We start from the raw sequence: 26015 nt of genomic DNA on the forward strand, positions 1-26015 counted from the left end.
GCACCTCATCTATATTTTTCCTCTGCTAGTTAGGCAGTTTGGGTTTTTGAACTGGAGAATTAAATAAGGTGGAACCACTGAGCAAGACTACCCTTTCATCTAGACACCTTTTCTTCCAACATGACTTCACCAGCTCCAGAAAATTCAGAAAGGAATAAAACTGATACCGTCAGATTAGGGTGAACATACAGGTGGCTCTGGTGCTTTGGTTGTTGAAATCCCAACATGGGATTTCTCCAGAAAGGAAGAAGCAGTTCAGTTTCAGGATTTGGGTCACACCTCCAAGCACACAGCATGTGCACCAGCGATGGCAGACAAGCTGACAGCTGTCATATATTTTCTCTCACCAGAGGGAAAAAAAAACCCCAAACCTACTAAATGAGCAAAGAACTTTGCACAACGCATGCCACAGTTACACACAGGCTTAGAGAGACACAGAGCCAACATCCCTGGGAACCTCTTACGTGCTCCGAGGGATCCCACCCATTGCCTGTCATCCCCGAGGAAGAGGCAAGAACCGCCTGAGTGTGGGCAGGAAAGTGTCTGTCCAAATTACCTTATTTATTCATGGCCCTTCCTTAGTAGTAACGATAAGAATAATAAATCCTGTGAGAGCACTGTCAGTAATTCATGCGCGGATGTGCAAATGGGCAATTTGCAAAATAATTGCCCACACACAATACGCTGTGCAGACAGGTTGTCCCAACACTGTCTCTGCGTACTTTTTGTACGCGGCGGCTGCCTGGTAAGAGGCGGTTGAAATGCTTTCTGGGCAGACAATGGGCTTGCTCAAGTGTGCAACTATTTCAGAGGGAAGCTATCCCGCCCACCCCGGATGGCAAAGGTTTGTTCTGCCTGTGTCCAGCTGCCGTGTCCTGCCAGGAAAATACAGGGGCCATGTGCAGGACAAAACAGTTTTACCTTATTGCCTCTGCCGGCTTGGAAGGACATAGAGAATATCAGCAGCATATGGGCCTCGAGGGATTTCAGCCATTTAACAAACATTATGTGCTCCATAACAAAACAACAATATTTCGGTACTTAGATCAACCAAATAACTAAATTAAATTCCCTAGACGGTAAGGGCTGGTATGCTAATTGGCTTGCCTTGTGGATTTTCTATGCAGCTCCCCAAGAAACAGATTGGCCCATTTTTCAGGCAACTGATTGTTAATTGGAGTAATGAATAGCAGGCTGGAGAAGCTGATCACTTTGCTTGGTAAATTCAACCCCCGTTATTCATGAGGACAAACTAGAAGTAGTGGTTTTCATGGGAGGTTGGGCAAACGGGCTGGTGCCAGGTCAACCCAAACGCATTTTTCTTTTGCTTATGCTGGGACCACAAGGGAGGGTTTATCACCTGATTCCCTTATCCCTCTGGGATGCTGTGCTCTTCAAACAGCTGAATCGCCTGTGAAAAAGGACTTCCCCTACTGACTGCAGAAAGCCAGCCAGTACCTTTATTGAGCAGACCTCTCCATATCTCCTGCTCTGTCTCTGTGGTCTCTAAGACAGGCAACCTCTGCTGCCTCTGAGAAAGTCCTTGGTTTTGCTACACTTGGCTTCCCTGGTAGCTCTGATGGGCTGGACAAAAGTGCTCAAGGACAGGAGCAGGCTGGTGCAGCTACGACAGCAGAACACAGCTCCAAGGTTTCTCCCTTCATCATCTCAGCTTTTGCATCCTCAGAGGACCACACAGCCACTGCTCCTTCACCCCTCTACTCACTCACCAGCACTGGTTCTGGTTCTCCACTATCCCAGCTTCCTAGGTTGGTTAGAAGAACATAACTGCAGTGTGAAGAAAGTGAAGCTTGGAGCCTTGTCTGCTCTTTGATCAAGAAGACCCAGCCCTCAAGCCTGCTCTGGCAAGGATGAAAGTTGTTACCTTGCTTCCTACCCCACTCTGTCCAATGCCTGGCTTCAATTTCAGAGAATGTGAAAATGTTGGGTCATCTTTGTTTCTGCAAACTTTGCTGTAAGCCAACCTCTCAGCATCTCCCTGGGACTCAGCAGCACTCTACAGAGGAGGCTCTGTGGTAGCACACACAACACCTGCATGTTCTCCTGACCAAGCTTCCTCACAACTGCTTTCTGCACCAAGACCTGAGGGAACAACTGCCCAAAAACCACAGCCAAACGGTTCACCAAAGGCTGTACTCAGAAATTTTAGAAATTGGTCCTGTTAGGGTATATCAAATACTATTCTGCAATTGATGAATTTTCAGTTCATTAAGCTGAACCAAAAAATAGCTTTTCTAAATTCAGAGTTACCTAACCAAATTATTTTAACCTGTTAATACATCATCTTCCCAGTCAACCAGTTACACATTCTACTAAGAAGTAGGAATTGTTTCAGTTGTTTATTCTGTCTCTCTTCAAATGCAGAGTTTTTGCTTCATGTTGAGCATGAAGGTGGTTCAAACTAGAACATAGGTAGCTAACATCAAACGTAACCTCTGAAAATCTCACTTGCAGAGTAATTTTTCTACATCATGATAACTGGGACCATCAGAGAGGCTAAGATTGCATCTTGTAAGAAGAGACTTATTTCTATAAATTATGTTAGAAGACAGATAGGTGACCCCAATTACTGAGAAAAAACGTGGCACAAGAGAAGACATGCTATATTCAAAAGCAATTAATAGTTTTTGGTGTCTGCATTTCTGGGTGCCCAGGGTAGTTGCTCCAAGAGGCCCAGTCCTCAAAAGACAGGGAGGTTGGTTTTGGAATAAAGTCTTCTTAAAGTGCCACAGGTTGAAAAGCAGAGATTTCTTATTTTTGCTTCTGTGAGCTGATCATAATTAATCAATCCAGGCACTTCTGCATTCAGTCTGGCATACAGGTGCTTTATAATCAACAGTGAATTTATCACTAGGGCACTACAAAAATAGTTTCATTTTATAGGAACTGAACCATTGACTCTAAACATTCATCACTGAAATAAAGGGTGAAGCAAAACCACATGGATGACTGGGAGCAATAAACTCCTCCTCAAGGGGCACTGGGACAGCAGAGCACCTCCAAAAGCAGCTCTCAGGGCATAGAAAGTGACACACAGGGAAGTAGAAAGTAATACTGACCCCGGGTTTGATGCAGATGTTTAAGCTGGGCACAGTCCTCTGGGTCCAGTGCCACATTTTTGAAAATACCCTAAATTAAAGTCAAGGTTTATTTCTGATGCATTCCTCCACAGCTTCTGAGATAAACACAACAGCACCCATGAACAGTTATTTACATGTCCCCCTGTAAAGCTGACATGAAATTTCCATAGAGTGAAACCCACAAAGCTCTGTGGCTTCATGTTCTGTTGTTGCTCAAGGAAGGCAATGTAAGAGAAAGTTGTGCTGCTTCAGACTCCACTGTCACATTGAAACAGGCCTCTATAGATAGTTTTTGCTCTTTAATCGGATCCAGTCACATTTTGTACAATGAAGAAACATGACAGTAACTCTTCAGGTCAGATTTAATTTTAAGACTGGATACCTTGGGTTATATACATAGAAGGGAGCTGACATCCAGATTTATTTCCAAATTTCTATTTCTACACATATGGAACAATAGAATATTCTCAATATTAAGGAAAGACAGACGCTTTCATTTTTCTGTTCTTCATAGTTTTAAATTGCTTCTAACTTGCTTTATATAATAGTCATTGAAAATATCATACAACACACACACAAAAAATTGTTGTGAAACTAAACAGTGTGAAAACAAGTAATCACATGAAGATGCAAATCATCACACAAACCCCACAACTAGTGTCTGTAGTCAGCAGTCTAATTGGCAGTTGATTACTGAGGGCATTTTGCAGAGATCAATGCTACCAAGGTCTTCATTAGTGACTTGGAATTTGGTATGCAATGCACTCTTGGCAATGTGCTCTCTGCACCAAGCTGGAGGGCAGGGCTGCTCGTCAGAGGGACCTGGACAGGCTGGAGAAGTGGGCTGACAGGGGCCTTACAAGATCCAGCAGTGGCATATGCCAAGTCCTGCCACAGGACAGACAGAAATTCCCATGCAGGGGACAGACTAAGGGCTAGCTCCATGGAAGTGCCCGCAGGACAGAAGCTGACCAGGACCAGCAGGATCAGCAAAGGTGTTCATCTATGCCCTGGGCTGCGTTGGATAAAGGGGAGCCAGAAGGAGAGAGACCCTGCTCCTCCATTCAGCATTTGTTTGTTCTGCCTGGAGAAGGGAAGGCACTGGGAAGAGCTTATTGCTATCGGCAGCTAGCTAAGAAGAAGACAGAGATAGGCTCTTCCCAGAAATCCCCAGTGACAGCACAAGAAGTGGTGGGTACAAGCTGGAACATGACAAGTTCCTATTAGGCATCAGGAAACAAATTTTACTTTATGGGCAGTTTGGTTCTGGGACAGGGCCCAGAGGGTCTCCATCCTTGGAGATACTAAAAACTCAACTGGACAAGAGTTTGAGCAAGCTGATTGTCCCTTGCTTGAACATTAGAATGTCAAGAGGTCAACTTGAAGCTAAATTATGCTGAGTTTCAAATATCACATCCAAAATGTTTTAAAAAACCAGAGCATTTTACCAAAAGCTGCTTGTTTGAACCTTAATGTCATGTATCATACAGTAATAGCTCTCAAAAGCTCTACAGACGAGGTTGGGGTCAATTTTCTGCAGAAGAATCAGAATGATAAAGTGAAAAAGGACTTTCTTCTCCCTCAGAATATTTGCAAGTGACTCTGAGATAGGACAGGACAAGATCATAAAAATAGTTATTAACAACAGCCTAGGCAATATACTGTCTATATAGCTAGACAAACTTGTGCCACTTCCCAACCGGTTTAGCTAGTGAATAATACATATTTGAACAAACACTTTGCTCCCATAGGCAGAACATGTTTTTGACTACCCAGAAACCCATCCCTAACACAAGATATGGGAAAAATTTCCTGAAATCATGAACGTTTTTTCTTCAAATACAGCTTGTTGAAGGAATTATATATAATACTTAACACAGTACTATGTGACAGCCAACAGATGAATGCATTTCTAATGAATTTGGAGAAGTTAAAAACACACTGATATCAGACTTAAAAAAAGATCTGGGGAATTCTCCCTAATTAGATTACACTCATCACACCCTGCCTGTATGAATGGGAACACAACAGTGGAAACGGCCTGATGGCATTGTGAATACAACTGCCAGGGTTTGTAGTAGCAGACATCTGTTTTAAAGCTGTGATCCAAATCTGCCCCTAGAGGCCAATCAGCCAGGTTCTGGACCTCAGTCTAAAATGTTAAAAGCAAAATTAACGCTTGCTGGGAGCAGGTGCAATTCCATTAAACTCAAAGGTGTTACTGCTCACCACATTCCAATGTCAGCATAGATTTCAAGCAGTTCCTACAGTCTGCAAGTGAGGCACAAGGAGAAAGAAAGACTATTAATTATAAAATATTCAAGTATCAGCTGGGTGTAGTAATGCTGACTCCCAGACTGGAAATATCTCTCAAAAGAGTGAAGTGTGAAGCACACTTAGCTCCCCTCAAGACAAAGGCTTAGAAATTTTGCTCTGTTTTCTCCCTCGTGCTTAATTTTCTTGCATACAAACATGCATAAGGATAAATTGCATTGCCCAGAAGACCAATAGAAACAACTGAATTTTTTTTCTCTGAAAGCAGGATCAATTAATATTTTATTGCAATAACCCAAGGTGCAGGTCAACTATGGAGGGGGTAGAGGGAGAAAAATCAAGAAATGATCCTCCCATACACCACTGCAGACAGCAGGCACACATCTCAGTATTAATAAATAACTTCTAAGCCATGCCCATTCATGTTTCTAATTAGTGCAACCTCTTTAACAAATAGACACATAATATAGGTCAATTATGTAGGTCATAATAAATTTGTGAAGAACTTCAGCCTGTAGAGAACGAAAAAGGCCACGCTGAGGCAGCATTTTCAAAGTTACAGCTCATCTCTGCATATGTCTTACCAACAGCCCTGAGGAACAGCAGAGACCTGCCTGGATTTTGTTTTGTGGTACTACAGCCACAACCACGAACGAAAACATTGCTGACATTCCGAGGGAGACACTTTCTGTGATATGATCACAGATAAGATAAGATCATGGTGGAGCACATTTATAGCATTCATTCTGGACAAAAACCAGGGAAAAGCATTGCAATGAAAGATGATCTCTTACACTCAACTATAGAGCACAAGCAAAATACACTTACTTGGCCCAACTCTAGAGTACTTTCAGGGTCTGAACTTACTGCCACACAGTACCTTTAGCTCAAAAAAAGCTCAAGACAAAAAGACATATTACTTCAGATCACAGAAATAGGTGAAGCATCATTAGAAAAGCAAAGACAGAGCTGGAAAAGCAAAGCAGTCAATGGAGGGCCTACACATGAATCTGGCAAAGGCATATTTTGATCCCAGTTTCCTCAGAACAGGAGGTTGATGTGTTTGTTTTGCCTATCTGCTGCACCTCCAAAACTTTTGAGCCTGCTACTAGGGATACCTATCCTGCTCAGGAATACAGGGAGGATATGGGGCTAGAAAATCACAGCAAAAGCCACAGGTGTGTGCAGCACACAGGTTTGCAGCAGGGAGATAGAGGAGCTGAGAGTCATTCATAAGGAAACAAGATTAATGTTTACTGTTTGATTTCTTTGCTGAAGGTCAGCACATGTGTAATTTGTTCATTGAGACAAAAGGAGAAAATGGATCTTGGATGGGAATTTGAGCTGTAGGTTTAGTTGGTGTTACTTTCCTTTAGTATTTCCAGAGTATTTTTCTTCGTCAGGCAATCTCAGCGTGGCATGCTGTGGGACATGACTTTTGGCTTCCTGGACTGCTGTTAGCAGAGGAATACTAAAATCTTCAAATTAAATTTTTTGGAGGGTTACTCTTTTGTACCTTAAACATGCAATAATATTAACAATATTGTTAGCTGAGTGGCTGGGGAGCATCTGTGATCCAGGACACAGCTGGGAACTAAGATGCAGAGCAACAGCAGTTGGGAGCACCTGTGGGCTGCTACCTCAGCTTAAATGGTACCAGCACCAGCCACAAGCTGGGAACAGACTTCCCTTTGAAAGGGCAGTTTGCAATAGTCATGAATGAAGTAGTGAAAGAGCCTTTTAATTATATGGTTTCTCAAATTTATACAATTTCTTTGATCACTGTTTATTAATTCTCATCCAGATATCCAACACAACTAGTTCTTTTAACACTGCAATGACAGATATGGTTTCACAAATAACTGGTTCCTGATTACCTGCATTCTAACTCAGGTATGAGATATATATATATAAAGTAATACACCAAGCTATGAATCTAAACACGCACATATAAGTAATTTATCAACCATGTAGACATCATACTTGAAAATTTGTTACAAACCTCAGGCTATATGGCTTGAGTTAATCCTAGGAATGACCACAGTACTGTGTGCATTAAAGTCTCAGGAACAAATGCAAAACCTTTTAAACAATCTACACTCCCTCCTAAGGCTCCAGATGAGGCAATGGGGGGTTCCAAGAACAGCCTGAGACCTGTTCCATTTGTACATAAACTTGTTTAATTTCTGTGAAAAGCATAAACAAAACAAAAACAGCATTACAATCTCATTCTTTGGAATTTCCACTGATAACTGTAGCACTGTTTATGAACACAGATGCAGAATGAGAAATAAATACTGTATTCTTTTGCCCCATTCCTGGGGAAACAGTATTCCTGGTAAAATACTGCGCTCTGCTGGCCTGGCTTGTTTTTCCTCTAGGGTCTTCATGCAATCTTTCCCAAGTGAAAGGGGAAAGACCATCTTGTTCTGCTGGCTCATTAATTGCATCTTTTAGAAATTAGCAACAGGAAGGTCTTTCATTTAGGATTGAAAAACATTATACTGGTAAGGAAAACAATACTGATATCACATAAAACTTTTACCTTGAAGAAGACATGCTTGACCCTGAGTAACTCTCTGGAAGTATTCCTGCTTGCTTGCAACTTGAAAAAAAGAAAAGCGTGCAGATAACAGCGTCCCAATTCTCACGAGCTCAGAAAAGTCTGTATTTTTAAATTGAAGGAACTGAAGTCCTGGTTTGGGTGTCAGGAAACTTGTTCCTAGGTAGGAATTTCTGTATTCAGCCAAAATCCCAGTAACAAACACAGGGTTTGAGATGGGTCTTACTTTAAAGGACAGCTCCAGGCCTGGGTAGCTTTCTGCCCAAAACTTGCACCATCTCTACTCCCTATCCCCATTTTTCTGTTGTTTTACCAAAAGAGGCTCACTCAGACTAAACCCAGCTTATTTACATTGAGTTTACCTTCACACCGCCATTTGGTATTGCTGTATTACATCTGGTATAGCAAAACCCACAAAACCCGACAATTTTAAATCTGTCAACATCTCCTATTTTGGGTCAGAATTAGGTGATGCCATGCTGCACGCTCACCAAGACCACCCATAGCCAGCTGCAAATGTTATCCTCCTCTAAGCCCTGGGGCTAAAGGGACAGTCAGGCTGCATCTTTGCTGATTTTATCCTGTGTCTTCTTCCTGATGGCTTGTTAGAGCATCAATTTCAAGAGTAACACTAACAGGAATCACCAAAGAGCACTCACAGCACACAGTTTTGTGGTTTTTGGTTTGTTTTTTTTTTTTTGTATAAAGCTGCCTGAAGACTCAGGTTTCTGTGGAGAAAACATACTAGGTGTCAGGCTCTTGCTTGTGAACTGAGAGAGACAGAAACTAAATATAGAGTCTGTTGCAATCCCATCATGGGGGAGCCACAAAGATTTTAAGTCTTTGTGCCTTAATCTTCCTTTGCTGGATTCTCCCATCCCAAATAGTATGATAATTTAAAAAAATATAATTAAGCATCAGAAAAAGATGGAAAAACAGTTAGAAAGATCAGTTTCATTTACCTGGGTAAAACAGAACAGGGAGTCTTATTTGAACAGTAACCGTAGTTTTAAGTTCCTCAATGCCTGCTACCCACAGGGCTGGGGGAAAAAACGAAACAAATTATTTTACTTTCCAAACACTGCAACAAGGCAGTAATTTACTGGAATAAGTAAAACCCTAGGAGACTCTTTGCTCCCTCCTACAGCTAAGTCTCTTAGCAAAGATGCCTGCACCCACATGGAGCTGCGGGAGAGGATGTAAGCTTTCTGCACATGGCCAACAAGCAGCACAGCTTAGACCTCAGCTCTGCATCTGATTTCCATCTCTTTTCTTCATGCACGTTTGCTGCTGTGCACTTACGCGTCCTTGCGAGAGACATTAAGGAAGTTATTCAAGCAGAAAAACAAACCGCTAGAGGAACACACGAGGTGTGGACAAAAAAACAGTGCAGACAAGGGCATCCTTTGGTCACATCTTCCAATGCTTTCTGCCTCAGAACTGGACCAAACTTGCAGGTCAGGAGTTCCTGCCAGGGCTGGATCTCAGCAGGACAGCAGAAGGTGTGTCAGCCCTGTTCGCCGCCTTTTTGCTGACCTTATCCCAGGGGTACAGGACCTGCTTTGGCGTTTTGCCCATTTTTTTTCTCGGGGCGTCACCACTGCGAAGGCATTGCGGGAAGAAGCTGCTGCGGAAGCTGCGGGTCAGCCTCAGCCTCCCCTCCCGGAGAAGCCCCCGCAGACTACGCCGAGCACCACCCCCCATCCTTTGGGCGGCGGGACACGGCCGCGGGTCAGCCCCCACGCTCCAGCCCGGACGGCGCCTGCGCACCGGCAGCGGCGACCGCCCGCGGGGCGGGGCAGCGGCGTCGCCATAGCGGGGCTGGCGGCAGCGGTGTGAGTGCGGGCGCCGGGGCGGGAGGGGAGCAGTGGGGGGAACGCGAGTGGGCTGGGCTGGGCTGGGCTGGGCTGGGCTGGGCTGGGCTGGGCTGGGCTGGGCTGGGCACGGGGATCCGTCTGTGAGGAGCTGTGGCGGGCGGGCGGGCGTCTCTCGGGTTCGGCCGCGCCGGGCCGCGCCTCCCGCCTCGCACTAAGAGGCCGGGTCGGGTCCGCGCAGGCTGCCTGTGGGCCTGTGGCGTGAAGGGCACCTGCCCGACCCCCGGCTCCGTTCCCTGGCAGAGGCAGGGAAGAGTTGATTCCGATTCTCCTCAGGAAAAGGGGGGTAGAATGGTTATACAGGCAGGCAGGTGCTCCTCCAGCTCTCTCATATGTCCATCTTCCCGTTCTCCGAGGTGAAGATTTCTTTCTCCTCAAGGTGTCATTCGGTTCCTGCTGCTTTCCTCTGGTGAGCTGCTTTTAGCTCTCCAGTGGCTGCAGCTGAAACCTTTCTGGCCCCAGGAAGACAGGAGGGGTTAGCCCTTGAATAGGCACGCATTGCCGGCTACATCTCTGCCTGGTGGGGGAAGCCAGAAAGTGGTTTTTGGTTTTGTTTTTGGTTTTTTTTTCATTTTACCCGATTTAATCGGTGACTGCTTACAGTTCCTTTTTCCCTGCACTGATCTGCTTTTCATGTGTATTTGTGCCTGTGGTTCTGCTTTTTTCCCATACGTATAAATTTTTTCCTTACCCATTTTTTGTCAATACTCTGTAATCACCTTGAATTTAATTTTGCTCTCTCACCCCTTCAAGTCAACCTCCAGAACTGTGTCAACATACTCCATATGTGTCATGACTGTGATTTGGTCAACTTCATTTTTTGGTTTGCTTTCTCCATTACAATATCAAAAGAGAAAAGTTGTAATGTAATCTGCACCCCAGAAATCACCACTGACTTTTTTAATCGTCAGGATGATGCCATGTGAGTGCTTGTAGATTTCTTGCATTGTTCTTTGCTGTGATTACTTTCCTGATATTGGATCTAGGGAGGTCACTCTTAATTCCCTGGATCTTCCGTCTTGCCTTTTTAAACACTGATTTTAAATTGTCCAGTCTTCTGGGACCTCCTTCAACATCCAGGAGCTAACAAAGTTAACTGCAAATGATTCAGGTTTTGCAGAGAGCTGGGGGGATCTCCACCCTTGGTGGCTTTCAAGATGCAGTTGATTATAGCCCTAAGCAGCATGGTGGGTCCCCATAGCTGCTGATGCTTTGAGCAGGGCATTGGATGAGAGACTCGTTGAAGTTCCTTCCCACCTCAATTACTGTATCTGTTTTCTCTGAACTCTACTTACTTACTCTGTTCCTTCTTAGGCCTTGGTAGCAATGGAGAAAAGGAGATTTCTATGGTTTCATGTTTTAATATTAGCTGTAGATGTCAATGACATACTAAAGGGAGTGCATGTGTTCCTTCTGAACCACTGGGAAAGTAGTGTGCAGTTTCATAGGCATCCAGCAGCCATGGAAGCATTTAGTGGTCAGTACAAGCAACATCAGAGAGAGGGATTTTCTTGCTAGGTCCAGTTTTACAAGTTATTTGCAGGTGAATCCTGTATTTTTAAATGCAGGGAATCTATGTTGTCCTACTGGAATAAATGCAAGCAATTAACTGCTTGCATTTTCCCTGTGTTAGCTGAGATAGATTTAAGCACTGAAGACAGTAGCTGTTATCCTTAACTCCAGATGCTGAAAGAGCTGCAGGCATAAATCCTCTCACTTGCCATCAGTAGTCTGATCCCTGTAAATTCTTTTACCAGGCTGTTGATGGCAGTGACTTACTGCTTAGACTATTATGCCCAACTCTCTGATCACAGATCTAAACCTACTAACAATTTACTGTTTAACTAATGCTCAAGTCAGATGTACTCCTGTAAGTCCCTTGTCAAGTAGCCATTTTACTCTTAGATCCTTCCAACAGCTTAGAAAATAAAACATATCTTTTTTTTCCCTGTAGGATATAGGAGTGATGTGGGAACCACCTGTTCTGTGTGAAGGACAAGAAATAAAATATTTCATAAAGGGAAGAAACAAAACATCCGATAAATGGAAGCCATGAAGATATCGAAGCGGTTCTTTGCTTTTGGGATTTTGGCATGCATAGCTATTTATGTTGCATATATAAAATGGCACTTGGATTCCAAACCAGTCATGGGAGCAACTGTTGCTGAAAGCAGGGGAGAGAAACTGAACCGTCAGGCACTGACTGCAGATCTCTCGGTCTTTTATGGAATTATGTTTGATGCAGGAAGCACAGGAACTCGCATCCATATTTTTAAATTTACCCAGCAGCCAAAAGGTGTGGCTCACTTATTGCACAATAATATTAATTCTCCCATAACCTATGGAACAGATTCATCGTTCTTTTTTAGGGATTATTTTAACAAGTTTGCTTCAACACTTTCTAGAGAGCCATCAGGAAGTATGTAACGATTCAGACATGTGGGTCTGGATGAAATTGGGAAAACAAGAAAATTCTGTCATTTCAGAACATGAGCTAAATAGCAGATCTATCTTTAGAACAGTGCTATGCAGAAGAGCAGTTTTTCATAACACTGCTTGGTGGAAGAGAGGATTATAAATTCAAACTGCCTTATTCCTCCAGATTTTTGCCATGAATTTGTTGGCTGTTTCCAGTTCCCAGCAGTGAGCTGCTCCTTTTTGCATTATCTGGTTTAGTGCATCCTTGGCTTCAGTGTTGGATTTAAATAGCAAGACTTCACTTTTTGATTAAAATTGCTGTATAATGCATTTGGACAGAAAGTATTGCTGAGGACTGAGAGGTTTATAAAAAGAGCTCTAGTTTTCCTTTGCAGTCATAAGCTTCATGTGTTTAGGTGCTGACAGCTTTTATTTGTGAAACTCTTAAAGATGAAAGAACCCATGTGAATGCTGTTACCAGGTGATCTAGGGCTGCTCTTAAGGATTAGCAGAGTGGTGTATGGTGTGGTTGGCCTGTGGGGAGCATCTTAGGTTTGCAGAAAGGGCTAGTGTAGGGCTTAGCCACCAAAGATGTTAAACATCAGTCCACGGATTTCCTTCTTTCACTGTATTCCTTAATCTTTGCCTTTTCCTGCTTCTCTTTAAACACAATTTCAGGATATATTGCAGGAAACTTTATGAAATGTAGTCGGGCAGAGGAGGAGGATGTTGTCAAGCTTCTGTTGTCTTGCCTGCAGGTTAATATAGTTGTCTATACTGCAGGTTTCCAGAATATTTAGGTCTGGCTCCCACTGCTGCCATTAAAAATAGTAGTAAATGTTCCACTCAATTCTGCTGGAGTCAAGTTTAGCCAGAACAGAGCTAAACTGCGTCTTTACCAGTACAGTTTGGAAAGCTTCATGCAGCAGGTGTAAGGACTCAGGGCCATTCAGGACTTGAACCCATCTGGTGTTTGCCTGATGAGTGTGATAAATATGTGCACAGTGGACATTGGCACTTGGAAAAGAGTCATGACTCAAAAATGCTTTTCTTGGGAGTTAGTTCCATACCAAGGATGGTAATTAGAAGTAGGGTGGGTGTTCACAGTTCACCAGACACAGGCTTCAGTTGACTTCCATTAACATAATATTGTAATTTGTAAAATGTTCTTCTTTTTATGTATGCACAATTATTTCTACCATTACTAAAGTTTGGATTACTGCTTTTGCACAGAGACTCCCAGATTAACCCATGAGACATTTAAAGCACTGAAGCCAGGTCTGTCTGCATATGCTGATGATGTCGAAAAGGTAATTTTGTTTGCTGTAAAAGTATGTGCCCCAAAACCTTCTTTACATGATATGCTGTGCAAATCACATCTTGCTGTGGTACAGTATGCTGAATTGTCTCGTGCCTCCAAATGATACAAACCCACAGCATAAGTAGGTCAACATGCAAAGGAGTAAAGAACAGATATATCTGGTTCCACTTGCTGAAGTTGTTGCTTATGCACAGTGGGTGTTTATTTTTTTTCTGCCTTAAGAATTTCAGTACACTCAAGAAAATGATGAAAGAGCTGTGCTGGGTTGTGGCAGAGCCTTCTCCAAAAGTGACCAGAATTGGATTCTCAGGAAGATTGACTGAAGAACAGACCAAGTACTAAGTGACTTCTCTCCTGTCTCCCTTACCTTCGGGTTTGCAGGGATTTAGAGACTGTCCGAGTCTGATTTACACCCAGGTCGTGATGTTCTGGCTCCAAAGGCTTTTTTTTTCCCCCAAGGATTTGTCATACTGCCTTTAGAATCTTTTGTAGCCAGAACGTTCAGTGGCAGAGAATTCTCTGTCACTGTTGGAAAAAGTGATTCTTTCTATTTACTTTTGACCTATTGCTGGATAATCTCCAATATACCTCATAGGTCTCAAGCTGTAGAAGACAGTGAGTTCTTCACCTTCTCCTACCTCCCTGTGATATCCACTTGCCTCTGTTCCACATTTACAGTGAATCATACCTCTGATCATCCTCTTGCCCTTCGGAGAACTGCAAATTTAAACAGCTTGTAAGAAGCCTTTTGTGGTTTTTGCTCACAGAGTGGCCAGGGAATAAAAGATCTCCTGGAGGTGGCAAAGAAGGAAGTTCCTGTCGAGCTGTGGAAGTTTACTCCTCTGGTCCTGAAAGCCACAGCTGGCCTACGTTTGCTGCCAGGAGAGAAAGCTCAGAAGCTGCTGGATAAGGTACTATTTCTTGTCTTTCGGTTTGTGTTCCAGAAATTTTAAAGCAAAATTTTGTCCCTTCTGTGTAAGGTGCATACTCCTCCCATATACAAGCCATTTCTATTCTTTAACCCTAGGAGCAGTGCAGAACCACCTTATCTCAAATGGGGTTGGGGGGAAAAATTGCTTGAGTACATGCTCAAAGAAATTATGACAGTTCCAAATAAGCCTGGAGATGACATATAAATAACAAATATAATGAGATTTTTCAGACAGTCACCACAGGCTTTTTCTTACTGGGCATTTGTTGGTTTTGACCAGGATACTCCTATTTTGAAAAAAAGCTCTCAGCTATTTGATCAGTGATGTTATCAGCCTGTTGCTGCAAGGTTGCTCCTTGATATTGATTGGAAGTAATGTAAATTGTATTTATAGGTATGTAAAATGTGTTTAATATTTTAAAATACTATAAAATCAAACCAGTTATGTTCTAGACTTCATGACTGCAGGAAAAGTTTATTAAGTGTGTATTCTTTTCCTAAGAAATAATTGGAAGGAAGAAATGTGGTCTAGTGAAAAGCAATGTCTATATTGTATTCTGCTGTCTGCAAGCTGCCCTGTAGTTTTCCCCACTGAATTTCAGGTGGAACTGCTGCAAGGTGTTACTTGAGAGGACTCTGGAAACCTAGGGCTTTGCTGCCTCATGTAGGATGCAGCGTAGAGGACTTCTAGCAGCCAGTGTGTTCCTGTTAATAATGCTGTTCCCTGTGACATTCCTGAAAGCCTGGGTGTCCAACTCCTGCCTTTCCTGTGCAGATATAATAACCTGTGGGTCACCAGTTGCAGCAAAGGAAATTGAGTTCCCTTCCATTTCCATGTCTATGCCTTGTTAATGGCATTTCTGAGCAGCCTTCATACTTAAAAACCCACACATCCATCACTGCCTCTGCAACCAACTGCAGAGCCAGCGTGTAAGTTGCTGACCTGATGCTTGTTGAACCTCAAAGTGGCGAGCAGCAGTCAGGATCTTGTCCAAGAAGAAAACCAGTTGTGTAAAACTGGAATGGTTGGGGTTTTTTGTTTTTTTTTTAAATTGCTTTCCAGCTGAAAAAAATTACCTGAGTGTAGCTTTTATTTGAACTACAGGTGAAGGAGATTTTTCAGGCCTCCCCCTTCTTTGTGAGGGACAACTGCGTGTCCATAATGAATGGAACAGATGAAGGTAGGCTGACTTGTGAAGACTCTTTCTGCAACCCTGGAGATCCCTGCTGACACTTGCTGTAGTGAGAACCCACAAGTGGTGGGTTTGACAGTTTTTACACAGCCTCAGTCCATGCCTGCCAAAAAGATTTTGTGCTATGTTTTCCAATTTGAAGTCCTGAACTCTGTCCTGATTTTCAAAGCTCTGAGAGCTGGGCAATTCCTTTGGGATCACCAGGAAGCCATTGTGCAGTCAGCACTTACGGAAAGGTTGCTGAATATCTGCTTGTTGAGATGGGGCTCAGTAACTAGATTTGCACACTTTCTTCTTGACAAGACTCACCAGAGCCTTCTGGAAGTATTAGGTCATCATGTTAAATATAACTGGTCTAATGAATGTGATTGTGAGCTGAATTTGAAAAAATGTATATAGAGAAGAAAATGCAAACTGAAGTAAGTTGATGCTCATCAAAAATGCTGAGGACAGAACCAGAATCAGTCTTGATTTAAACTGATTTGAAGAAATGTGTCTAAAATCTAAGCAACTGAGCTCTCAGGTGTTTTTTAAATCTGCTTAGAAACCCAACTTTAAAATAGCTGGAGCTGTTTATGAGTTTCTTTTTTACCGCTTAATGGATGAGAGACATTGTAATTCTTTTTGTTTTGTTTTAAAATCATTAATAGCAGGGACAGCCTCAGTTCAGCCAAGGGTTGACCTGGGCAATGTTCCCTAGCATGCCTTGAGTTTTAACTGCATGGGTAAATGTTTGAATTTGTTATCATAAGGCCCACTAATTTATCTAATTCATAGAGAAAAAGTCTCTAGTATAAGAAAAGGACAGTAACAGTCCGGCTCACAAAAATGCTTAGAGGAAAACAAGAAAAACGCTGAAAAGATGGAAATGCTTAGTATTCAAAAGGAAACTTGAGTGCCTGACATCAAACAAAAGCCTACCAATGGATATTTTCCTAGAAAATGAGCAATGTGAGTGTCAGTCATTTCCTTTGCTTTTAGCTAAGGACTGAAGCCTTTGTGACTTCTTACTTCGGGTTCTGACCTTTGAAATCCAAAGTTCTCTAGGCATTTCATATATGGGGCTTCTCTTCCAAATACTGTATAAGTAATCTAAGTATTATATATATAAGTATATATACTGTGGTATAGAAGGTGATTCTCTTTGTTCAAGACATCTAATACTGCTTTTTAACAGTTGTTCACAGTTGTGTAAACACTGGCTTTGGGGCAGGGTAGGTCAGGAGAGCTCAGCAGAGCCTTCTTGATGGTCCTTGCTTAGCTCTCAGTTAGACATCCTGTGGAGACTTTGTATTAGAAGTCTTCCATTTGTGAAAGGGGGACATGGGAGCCTGTGGCAGATGGTCTCTGGTGTCTGTTGTTGGATGACAAGCTCTGGTTTTCAGATTATTTTCTTTAGATAGTGCAGTTAAACTGTATGAAAACTTACAAGTGCCTTCAGCTACACAGATCCTAAAGCAGAAAGACCTTGTAATATGCCTTATTTTATTTGTTACTGTTGTTTAATAAAATGAAATGGTATGATCTAACAGTGCATGTTCTAAATCTTTTCCTCATTAGGTATTTCAGCCTGGATCACAATAAATTTTTTAACAGGTATGTGTACATGAGCATGTGCATAAAGATAAGACTGATGCTGTGAAATTCATGCTGTTTTCTGCATGGGTTTTGCTCATTCATTGGGGTGGAGAGGGAAAGAGAAGGATCTGGGAATAAGTCAGTGATTGTTTTTGGCCTGGCCTATTTAAGTCATTAGGATTTTGGTCATTTACTTGACAGAGTGAGGAGTTGAATCACTTTTCCTAGATGCTCAATGTAGTCTTTCTTTCAGTTCCCTGCAGAGTACCAGAGCATTTAATTTCTTTTTAGAGTCTGCCACTAGTTCTGACTGAATTTTTTATATGGGTTGTATAGCTATGCTTGGCCCCTGCACAGAATGAAAGTGCTATGTGACTTCCTTACAGATTTGTAACATAGAAATACCACAACTGTTTACACTGCTGAGTTAGAAAAGGGTAGCTGAAGAGTAAAGAAAAAGCTACCCCGAAGCCCTTCCTGACAATAAATAAAGTCATCTGTCTCCTGACTACTCAGCTCAGCACGCACTGTATGTGGAGCAATATGACAAGTTCTCTGTAGCTTTTTATGCTCACAGGAAGTTTCAGGTCAGAGATCTTCAGATATTGGCTACCATGAGATATACCAAGGTACTTGGCACAAACTATTCCTGTCAGGAAGGTGTATTTGAAGGATCATGCTGAGAAGAACTGGATTTACATAAGAAGAGAAGTCTGGACTGGCAGGAGGAAGAATTCCAAGAGAGGAGTCTGTTCAGCCAGCTCTTTTCAGTCTGCCATCCCCTTGGCCACAGGAATCTGCAAAATATCACTAAGGGACCAGAAGAATTGGCCAAGAAGACCACATTCCTCTGTATTACAAAGTGGTTACCCAAGAAGAATTTGCAAAAGGCTCCTGAAAAATGTTTAGGAATTCAGTAACCAAAACTGCTGTAATTAGGGCATGAGCAGCCACCAGAGAAATAAGCAAAACTGTCACTTGAAGATTTTTGGGTCACCCTGGTAAATCCAAAATAAGTGCCTTGTAGATGACTGTATAATTTAGTGGTGGCAGGAAGCTGACACAAGGAGCTAGATTGTTGTCTTACTTTACCACTGTACTTCTGGTTTTGTTCCTACCCAGTTTTTCACAGCTCCCACCATGGCTTTCTCTGTTACTGTCACACATTTCAGGTAACCTAGATGATCCACAGAAGAAAACTGTAGGGATGCTGGATTTGGGTGGTGGATCAACACAGATCACCTTCCTTCCACGCACCAAGGTAATGTAAACATGCACAGTGTTGGGAAATGGTGGTGCAAAAGTCTATTGTATCCCTTGGAATCAGACGAAGAGCTTGTCAGTGTGATGTTAGCCTGCACTTCTGACAGAAAAACATGGGTCACTTGGTCACATCTGCCTTGTTCCAATCAGTCCTGGAGGCATTAGCAACTCCTAGTCATTCCTCTTATTCCAGCCCAGTGGTGCAAGTGATGAACCTACCAGGGTTGCTTTACCTTGGCGGAAACACAGTGTGCACGTGAGAGTCTTAATCCTTGACTCTCAGTTTGTTCTGCTTATACTGAGGAACACAAAGACAATGCTGTCAATGAATTCAAGTCCAATATTTGGCTTATATTGAATTGGAAGAATACAGTAAGGTGCCTTCTCAAGCCTTATTGGTGGTTTTCCTGAGTTCACTGCATTGCAAATTAATGCTTTCTATGGAGCAACTGGTATTATGTAGTAAAAACATCATGCTGATGTTTGTGATTTCAGTTTCCTCTCCTGACATTTTGATAGGTGTTCTGTGAGCTGGAAGCTCTGGAGATGTGGAGTCATATGACTCTGGCCTGGGTAGAGTTCATAGTTAAGCTGTAGAAAAGCAAAGAGTGTTGTCTGAGTGTTGCATCTAGTGTCCCAACCTGGGCTAATCAAGACATTGGGCTTTTACAGCAGAATGACAGGGAATGTGAGGAGCCCAGGATGTGGAAATTTGAGACTTTAGAGATGGTATTACTGTAAGATCAACATGAACAGCATCATGGCCTGAGCTTTGCTACCCACAAACGTCCTTACTGTGCTTGTGCACTCCGTGAAGAGGCTGCAAAATGCTTTAGATAATTACCCTTTTATTTCTTCAGACCAAAGGCTGGTCCTTGCTCTGTTCCTTGGCAAGCAGAGTGCTGTGCTTTTCCTCTAGTTTGTGGGAGTTCACAGCTGAATTCAGTTGAGTAGGAAGATAATGTGTGCCTGGCTTTCACAGTATTTTGCACACAGGTCTCCCTAGTAGGGATCATATGAAGAGGCAATTGTTGTAATCTCTTGACAAAAGCAGTAATGAGGTGGAATAGGGATTCCTTTTTAATTAAAATAATTTTTTTCTACACTAGTTTGGTGTGGATACAAATAAAAATCTAACCAGTTTAGACTGTCATATCTAGACACTATTTTAGGTCCAGGTTTTGATGTTCTCTTGTGTATCAGCAGACAAATAAAAAAACTTGCAAATTCATCATTTCTCTCTGAACTGTGCTAGGTTTGTTTCGCTTTGTTTTCCTAAAGTTATGTTGCAGTGTCTGCTGCTGGCAGAAACCTTGCAGTGACATCTTTTTCTCCCTCCAGATGACTCTCCAGCAATCACCAGTTGGCCACACAACTTCATTTCAGATGTTTAACAACACTTACAAGTTATATTCATACAGGTTAGTTGTGGGAAAGAGAGTACATGGTACAGATAGAAACTTTCTGTGAAGCCAGTGAGAGGTAGGTGTTCTGCTGATGTGGGGTTCTTACAAATGAGTATTGGGAAGAAGTGGAGCAATCTGAATCATATCATTGTGGTGGATTAACCTTGACTGCCCACCAGTTGCCCACCAAGCCACTCGATCACTCTCCTTCCATCAACAGGACAGGGGAAAGAAAATATGACAAAAAGCTCATGGGTTAAGGTAGGGACGGGGAGGTCACTTACCCTTTACCATAATGGGCAAAACAGATTTGACTTAGAGAAGTTAATTTAATTTATTGTCAATTAAACAGTAGGATAAGAGAAGTACAAACAAAATTAATAACACCTTCCCCAACCTTTCCCTCCTTCCCAGGCTTAGCTTTACTCCCAGTTCTACCTCTTCACCACCATGTGGCACAGGAGGATGGAGAATGGGGGTTGCAGTTGGTTCACAGAGCTTTGTCTCTGCCATTCCTTCTTTCTTGGTCTTGCCCTGCTCCCAGTGTTAAGGGCAGAGGGAGGCAGCTTCTTGCCACTTGAGTTTGCTGTGGGATGTGTTTGGGCTCAGAAAGAGTCGATTCTGTATGCTGGAGTCTGTGCTGCCTTTGAGGAGGGTGGGAGAAAGGTTAGGGAAATGCCTTCAGCATTCCCAGGTCTTCAGGAGGCAGATTAACATTGACAGCTATTGCCTCTGCTTTTCCCAAGAGAGGTTATCATTCTGGGTAAGGGTGCTATGAGAGCAAGTTGTCACAATGTGCCTCTTATGTTCCCAACAGCATTAGCTGTTGAGTTGAGCCATTTTGCTGGGACCACATAGAGGAGACTGGCATGTCCCAGCCAAGTTGTCAGTGGAGTATCAGAGGAAGGATGTTTGTTGTTCACAGATGCTTTTATCCCTTTGTAGTTACCTGGGACTCGGGCTGATGTCAGCAAGGCTCGCCATTTTAGGAGGAGTTGAGGGAAAACCCTGTAAGTTATGGGCACTCCTGAAGTCTTGTCTCTGAGCATAGGGTACGTAGCCCTGTTGTAGGGGATGTTGTTTGTCCCCTTCCCACTGGGCTCAAGGTTCCTGAGTGGTATATGGACTCCTGACACCATGGCTGGATGCATTTGAAGTGAATGCACAAAGTGACACTGCTAGATCCCAGGAGGCCTGGGTTCTTGCCAGCCCTGGGGGTAGGGGCATGGAACATCTGAGCCATGACTGGGGCTTGGAGGTGCCTTGCTGAGTCTGTGGGATGGTATGGGGCAGGGCTGGGGTTGAGGGATCTGAAATTAACTCCTGTTTCTCCCTAATGTGGCTCTGTTTCACTTCTGCAGTACGAGAAGGGGAGGAATTGATCAGCCCTTGTTTACCACCCGGCTTCAAATCTGAGTGGCAGCATGCTGAGATAGTGTACAAAATTAAGGGACAGAAGGCAGGTATAGTGATTTATCACTCTTTCTGTCCAGGCCAGCATGCTATTATCAGACTAACCGATACATTTGTCAGCCTCTTGCTAAATACACTACATTCTATGTTTACTGTTCTGTCTGGCTCCTCCTGATGAGCTGTTAAAGAGGTTGTGCAGCTCTTTCCTCTTGTGCCATGGTGTATCTGCCCAGTCAGTAAAGCTGCTAGTAGTAATGCAGGTGGAGTTTAGCAGTTCCTGAAAAGGCATTTCAGAATCATTCTGCCTCAAATGGTGTTGTCCATCTCTGGTCTGTTGCATACTTAGTCCCAACCTGACGATAGTAACTGTTGCCTCTGAAAAAAGATGCAGATTTCAGATCCCTGTGAGGGCTTAGGAAATGCTATTGTGGAAAAAGAAGCCTGTTTCTTGGCAGATCCTAAATAAATTGTATGCATATTTAACTCTTTGCCTATAATATGCTGTGCTTCTTTGCCTTCTTCTAGGTGAGCCTCTGTATGAGTCTTGTTCTAACAAAGTGGCAAAGATGCTTTACAAAAAAGTGCATAAAGCTGAGGAAGTGAAAGACTTGGATTTTTATACTTTCTCCTACTACTATGACTGTGCAGCAGAGGTTGGTCTTATAGGTATGTTCACTTCTGTTTTCATTTAATTTTAAATGACAAGTTGGGGAAAAAATGGTAATACACACATCACTATGCTTTACTAAGCTGTCATGGAGCTTAGTCTTTAGTTATTCTGTTGTGCAATACTGGTTTCTACTGGATATTGAATGGTATTTCATTTCTATAGAGAAGGTACAGGGGCTGTGAAGTAGGACCTGCATCTTCTGGTAATGGCTTTTAAACAAACCGTCTGCATTTCAAAAATTGCTTTTGTCTGTTGAACTCTACAGAATAGAAAAAAGTCCTCAAATTCTTGGGCTGTAAAGCAGTAAAGTGGTCTCAGACTGTGTGTTTTGCTTCACTGACCTTATTACGTGAAGATTTTCAGATAATTCCACATATATTCAGAATGCATCTCACCTCTTTTCCAGTGGTATGCTGGTCTACGTGAGGCTGTCAGGTGCAGTAGCAGAAAGCAGCTGATGACATCCAAGGCTGATTTGGGCAAACATTACCCATCTCCTCAGCCACTTTGTTTTACAAATAATTTCAGATTTAATATGTTGCAGAGGACCACTGCCCTGTTGGATCTGGAGAGTGGTGTTAACTGTGTTCAGGTGTTACAGAGCAGAGCAGTCAGTTTCTTTCAAATGTTTCTTTAGGAAACCAGGCTAAAGTTCTTAAAAAAATTAGCCTTTTCAATCTATATTAAGAATCATTTAAAGGTTCTTTTACCTATAAAACAAGTGAGAGTTTTACTGATTTCATTGACTCTAGGTTTGATTTCCAAAAGACCTTTATGACTTGAATTTACAATTGCCTTTATACAAAAACTATGAAAGACCATGTTTTCTTTTCTTTTAGATAAAGAAAATGGAGGAAGCTTAACTGTTGCTGACTTTGAAACTGCAGCTAAATACAGTGAGTAAAATGCCATTAGTAATTGTGGGTAAATTCATACCAAGATGGCAAGTACATGACATGCTAAGATGCCTGAGTTTTTAAGTAAATATTGAGCACCTCTTTTGAGCATCTCTGTCCCTACCGTCTCACCAAAATTTCTGATTATTTTTGAAAATCCCAACTGTTTCTATATTAATTCTTGCTTTTGTACACATCTTGCAATACTTTCAAGACTCTCTCAAGAATCACTAATAAACTTGCCAGTTAACAATTGTCCTGGAATCACGTTTCAAAAGAGATGTGAAGGTTCTCATCCTGTTAACATAACCTGGTCTAATGTGGTTTAATTTTTCTTTTTGTCTCAAGATTTGTTCATATGCTTGGTTGATAATGGGAAAAGCAAGAAAATAGGTTCATAGTTTTTCACTTCATCAGCTGCAGAGAGAACTGTCACTCAGGAATTACAAATGTTAATGTTATTTTCGTAATAGCACAAACTGAGGCTTTGATCAAACTGACATGTGGCTTTTCAGTAAACTTTGAGTGATTGTACAATCCTTGTAGCTTTGATTTCTGGACTACCATTTGCATAATTCATATTAAGAAAGGAAGTGAAGTTTACTTTGTTATTTTCCTCGTCCTCCTCCTCAGTTTCCTCCTCCTCAGTTTCCTCCTCTTATTTTCTGTTTTGTTTCCTTTGCTTTTGTCAACATCTGTTGAGTGCTTATCCTCTGGAGACATAACACTTTTAAGATTGCTGAGATTTTTAAAGGCTTGAAGTACATAAAAGAAAAGTTGAAGGCACTTTTCATCCTTTCTCCGAGAGAAACAAGAAACTCAGTTGTCTTAGAGAAGTGACAGAATGCCTTGAACTTCTTTCCAGTGTGTGAAAGCTTTCGTAATTCTGCTAACTGTGCGTGTCATTTCAACCCCATTGTAACAGGTTCCATCACTGCACAACTGAACTGACAGGAGGTGTTTCATGGATTCATTTGAGGTTTTTCAAAGCTGGGCTGAACACTAAGTGCACATTCACTGTTTTCTTTCTTCTTAGTATGTAAGACCATGGAAATCAGCCCTGGAAGTAGCCCCTTTCTCTGCATGGATCTCACGTACATCACCTTCCTCCTGCAAGAGCTGGGCTTCCCAAAGAGCCAAGTCTTTAAGGTAAGGCATGAAGTAGATATCTGGGGAGAGTAGTTAGCAGGAGGGGGCCAGGGCAGGAGGAGGGTGCTGAGGCAGTAGTCATCATGCCAGCAGCTCAGTCCTTGACTTGCCTTCTTGCATCAACACATGCTTTATGATTGAGGGTGGAGGGACACTGTCCATCTGATGGTGATTAACTGGTTGTTAACCTTCAGCACAATATTTACCTCCTATACTTCCTCCTGCAAGGTATTGTGGTTTAACTTGGGTTTTTTTGTTTGTTTTTTCTGTTTTTTGGCTTTTTTCCAGCTTGCCCGGAAAATTGACAATGTTGAAACAAGCTGGGCACTGGGAGCCACTTTTCATTACATTGACTCACTCAATAGAATGCAGTACTAAAGTTCCTTGAAGGTGACTTTCGGGAAGATTTTTGGGTTTTGGAAGCTAAACACAGGAGAACCTGTTGAGGGGCCTGTTTTTGGCTTCCAGAGTCCTCTGGGAAGTGATAAACTAGGCACCTTTCCTCCATCCCCTTGATCACTAGCTCTTCTTTACTCTGCAGAGTGCAGTATCTAAAGGGCAAGCCTTGATTTGACAGCATCTGGGTTCAACATGATGTAAAATTTGGTAATTCTTGAAGGAAAACCAGGACTCTGCAGGACATCTATGATCTCTATGAGAAAATCCCTTTTGTTTTTGGAATATGCCTGTTACAATGTGCTTATACTGTGGTGAAGTTGCTGTGGGAAAAGGTCACTCCAGAAGAAATTCTTTACTGTCCTGATTTCAGGGTGTTTTTCCTTCTTGTTAGCAGTTCTCAGTGATTATTTTTATTTTACTACTTCTGTGTTTGAAAGTAAACTTCTGCACGTGCGTGCAAAGACAGCACATTTACACACGTGCTGCTGGCAGGCAGTGGCTTTGGAATATACTATGGGAGTCTCAGCTCTGCTTTCCACTTGCTGAAGCAGGAAAGCTCAGGAGCAGTTTGGAAACCATATGGACTTACAGGCATGACTCAGAGCCTCTGTACCCTGTAGGGTTAAAGCCTACAGCCTAATGTTGGTTCCCTGGCTGTTGAGATGGGTGGTGGAAGACAACATCAGATTTGATGGATGAACAAGACCTGGGAGCTGGGTACAGGGCTAATGATAGATTTGGCAGTTCTGGAGTTGGTCAGGGCAAGACTGATGAACAAGAGGCAGCCACAGAAATAAACACCAAGTAGGGTTGTTGGACCTCACAGACATTTGTGCCTCTGCAAGGTTGATGCAGGGCCTGGGATGAAAGTATTTACATTGTTATTTGGGTGCTGCTGCCTGCAGACACACCTCGCTGTGATAAGTGAATGTATTGTGGTTGCACTGAGCCCTGGCAGGGTACCTGCAACATTCCACTCAGATCTTGGAAGCAATGGAAGCTGAAGTGGACATGCTGTGCTATTTGTAATCTAACTGTGGAATTGTGTTGTATTTGTATGGATGTTTAGAGCAGACCTGAGTGGTCTTTTGGGAGTGCTAAAGAGCCCAGTCTACCTGCGAGCCAGCAGTGTGTGCACCAGCTCGTGGGCTCATGGCCACAAGACTACTCCTTGGGGCAGTGTGACATGGTGTGGCAGTCTGCACATGAGTGTACAGGGGACACTGAACCCCACTGTACCGGCAATAAAACCCCCAATTTAAAATGAAAACGTGGTGGTTGTGGTGGTGTGGCTTTTAGTTGTAGAGCCTGCAGGGTGAGTGAGTTGAGAAATGAGTGCCCCAACACCCCCCTTCTGCAAGTTGTCCAGGTCTGTACATGCCACCCTATCTCCCACATCCCTGTTCCTTCCTGCCATCCTTCTACCTTCAAGCCATTCCCATCCCCTCATACCACAGCCCCAGATGCCGTCCTTCTCCCCACAAGCTATCCGTCTCCCCACACGTCATTTCGGACCCCTATGTTGTTCCCGTCTCACCCAATCCCGGCGCCCTGCGGCCATTCCCG

General features: G+C 42.8%; 1 protein-coding gene across 5 annotated transcripts; it reads left to right on the forward strand.

Annotated features, from left to right (window-relative positions):
- The first annotated feature begins 9702 nt into the window (after positions 1-9702).
- Positions 9703-25713, forward strand: ENTPD6 (ectonucleoside triphosphate diphosphohydrolase 6). Of its 5 annotated transcripts, none has more exons than XM_030447995.1 (15): positions 9703-9773; positions 11767-12108; positions 13464-13540; positions 14319-14462; positions 15588-15663; positions 17236-17271; positions 18426-18514; positions 19858-19937; positions 20868-20932; positions 21284-21385; positions 21861-22001; positions 22845-22901; positions 23938-24050; positions 24339-24463; positions 24512-25713. In XM_030447995.1, exons 2-14 carry the CDS (start codon positions 11856-11858, stop codon positions 24426-24428), a joined length of 1323 nt encoding a protein of 440 aa, XP_030303855.1. In that variant the 5' UTR covers positions 9703-9773; positions 11767-11855; the 3' UTR covers positions 24429-24463; positions 24512-25713. The 5 variants fall into 5 exon arrangements, with proteins under 5 accessions (XP_030303855.1, XP_030303857.1, XP_030303853.1 ...); XM_030447997.1 differs by having other exon boundaries at positions 24339-24440; positions 24592-25713; XM_030447993.1 differs by adding an exon at positions 10566-10734 and having other exon boundaries at positions 9722-9773; positions 24339-25713.
- The last annotated feature ends 302 nt before the right edge of the window (positions 25714-26015 follow it).

The sequence above is a fragment of the Calypte anna genome, chromosome 3, assembly GCF_003957555.1.
Source record: "Calypte anna isolate BGI_N300 chromosome 3, bCalAnn1_v1.p, whole genome shotgun sequence".
In the NCBI taxonomy this organism is placed as follows: Eukaryota; Metazoa; Chordata; class Aves; order Apodiformes; family Trochilidae; genus Calypte; species Calypte anna.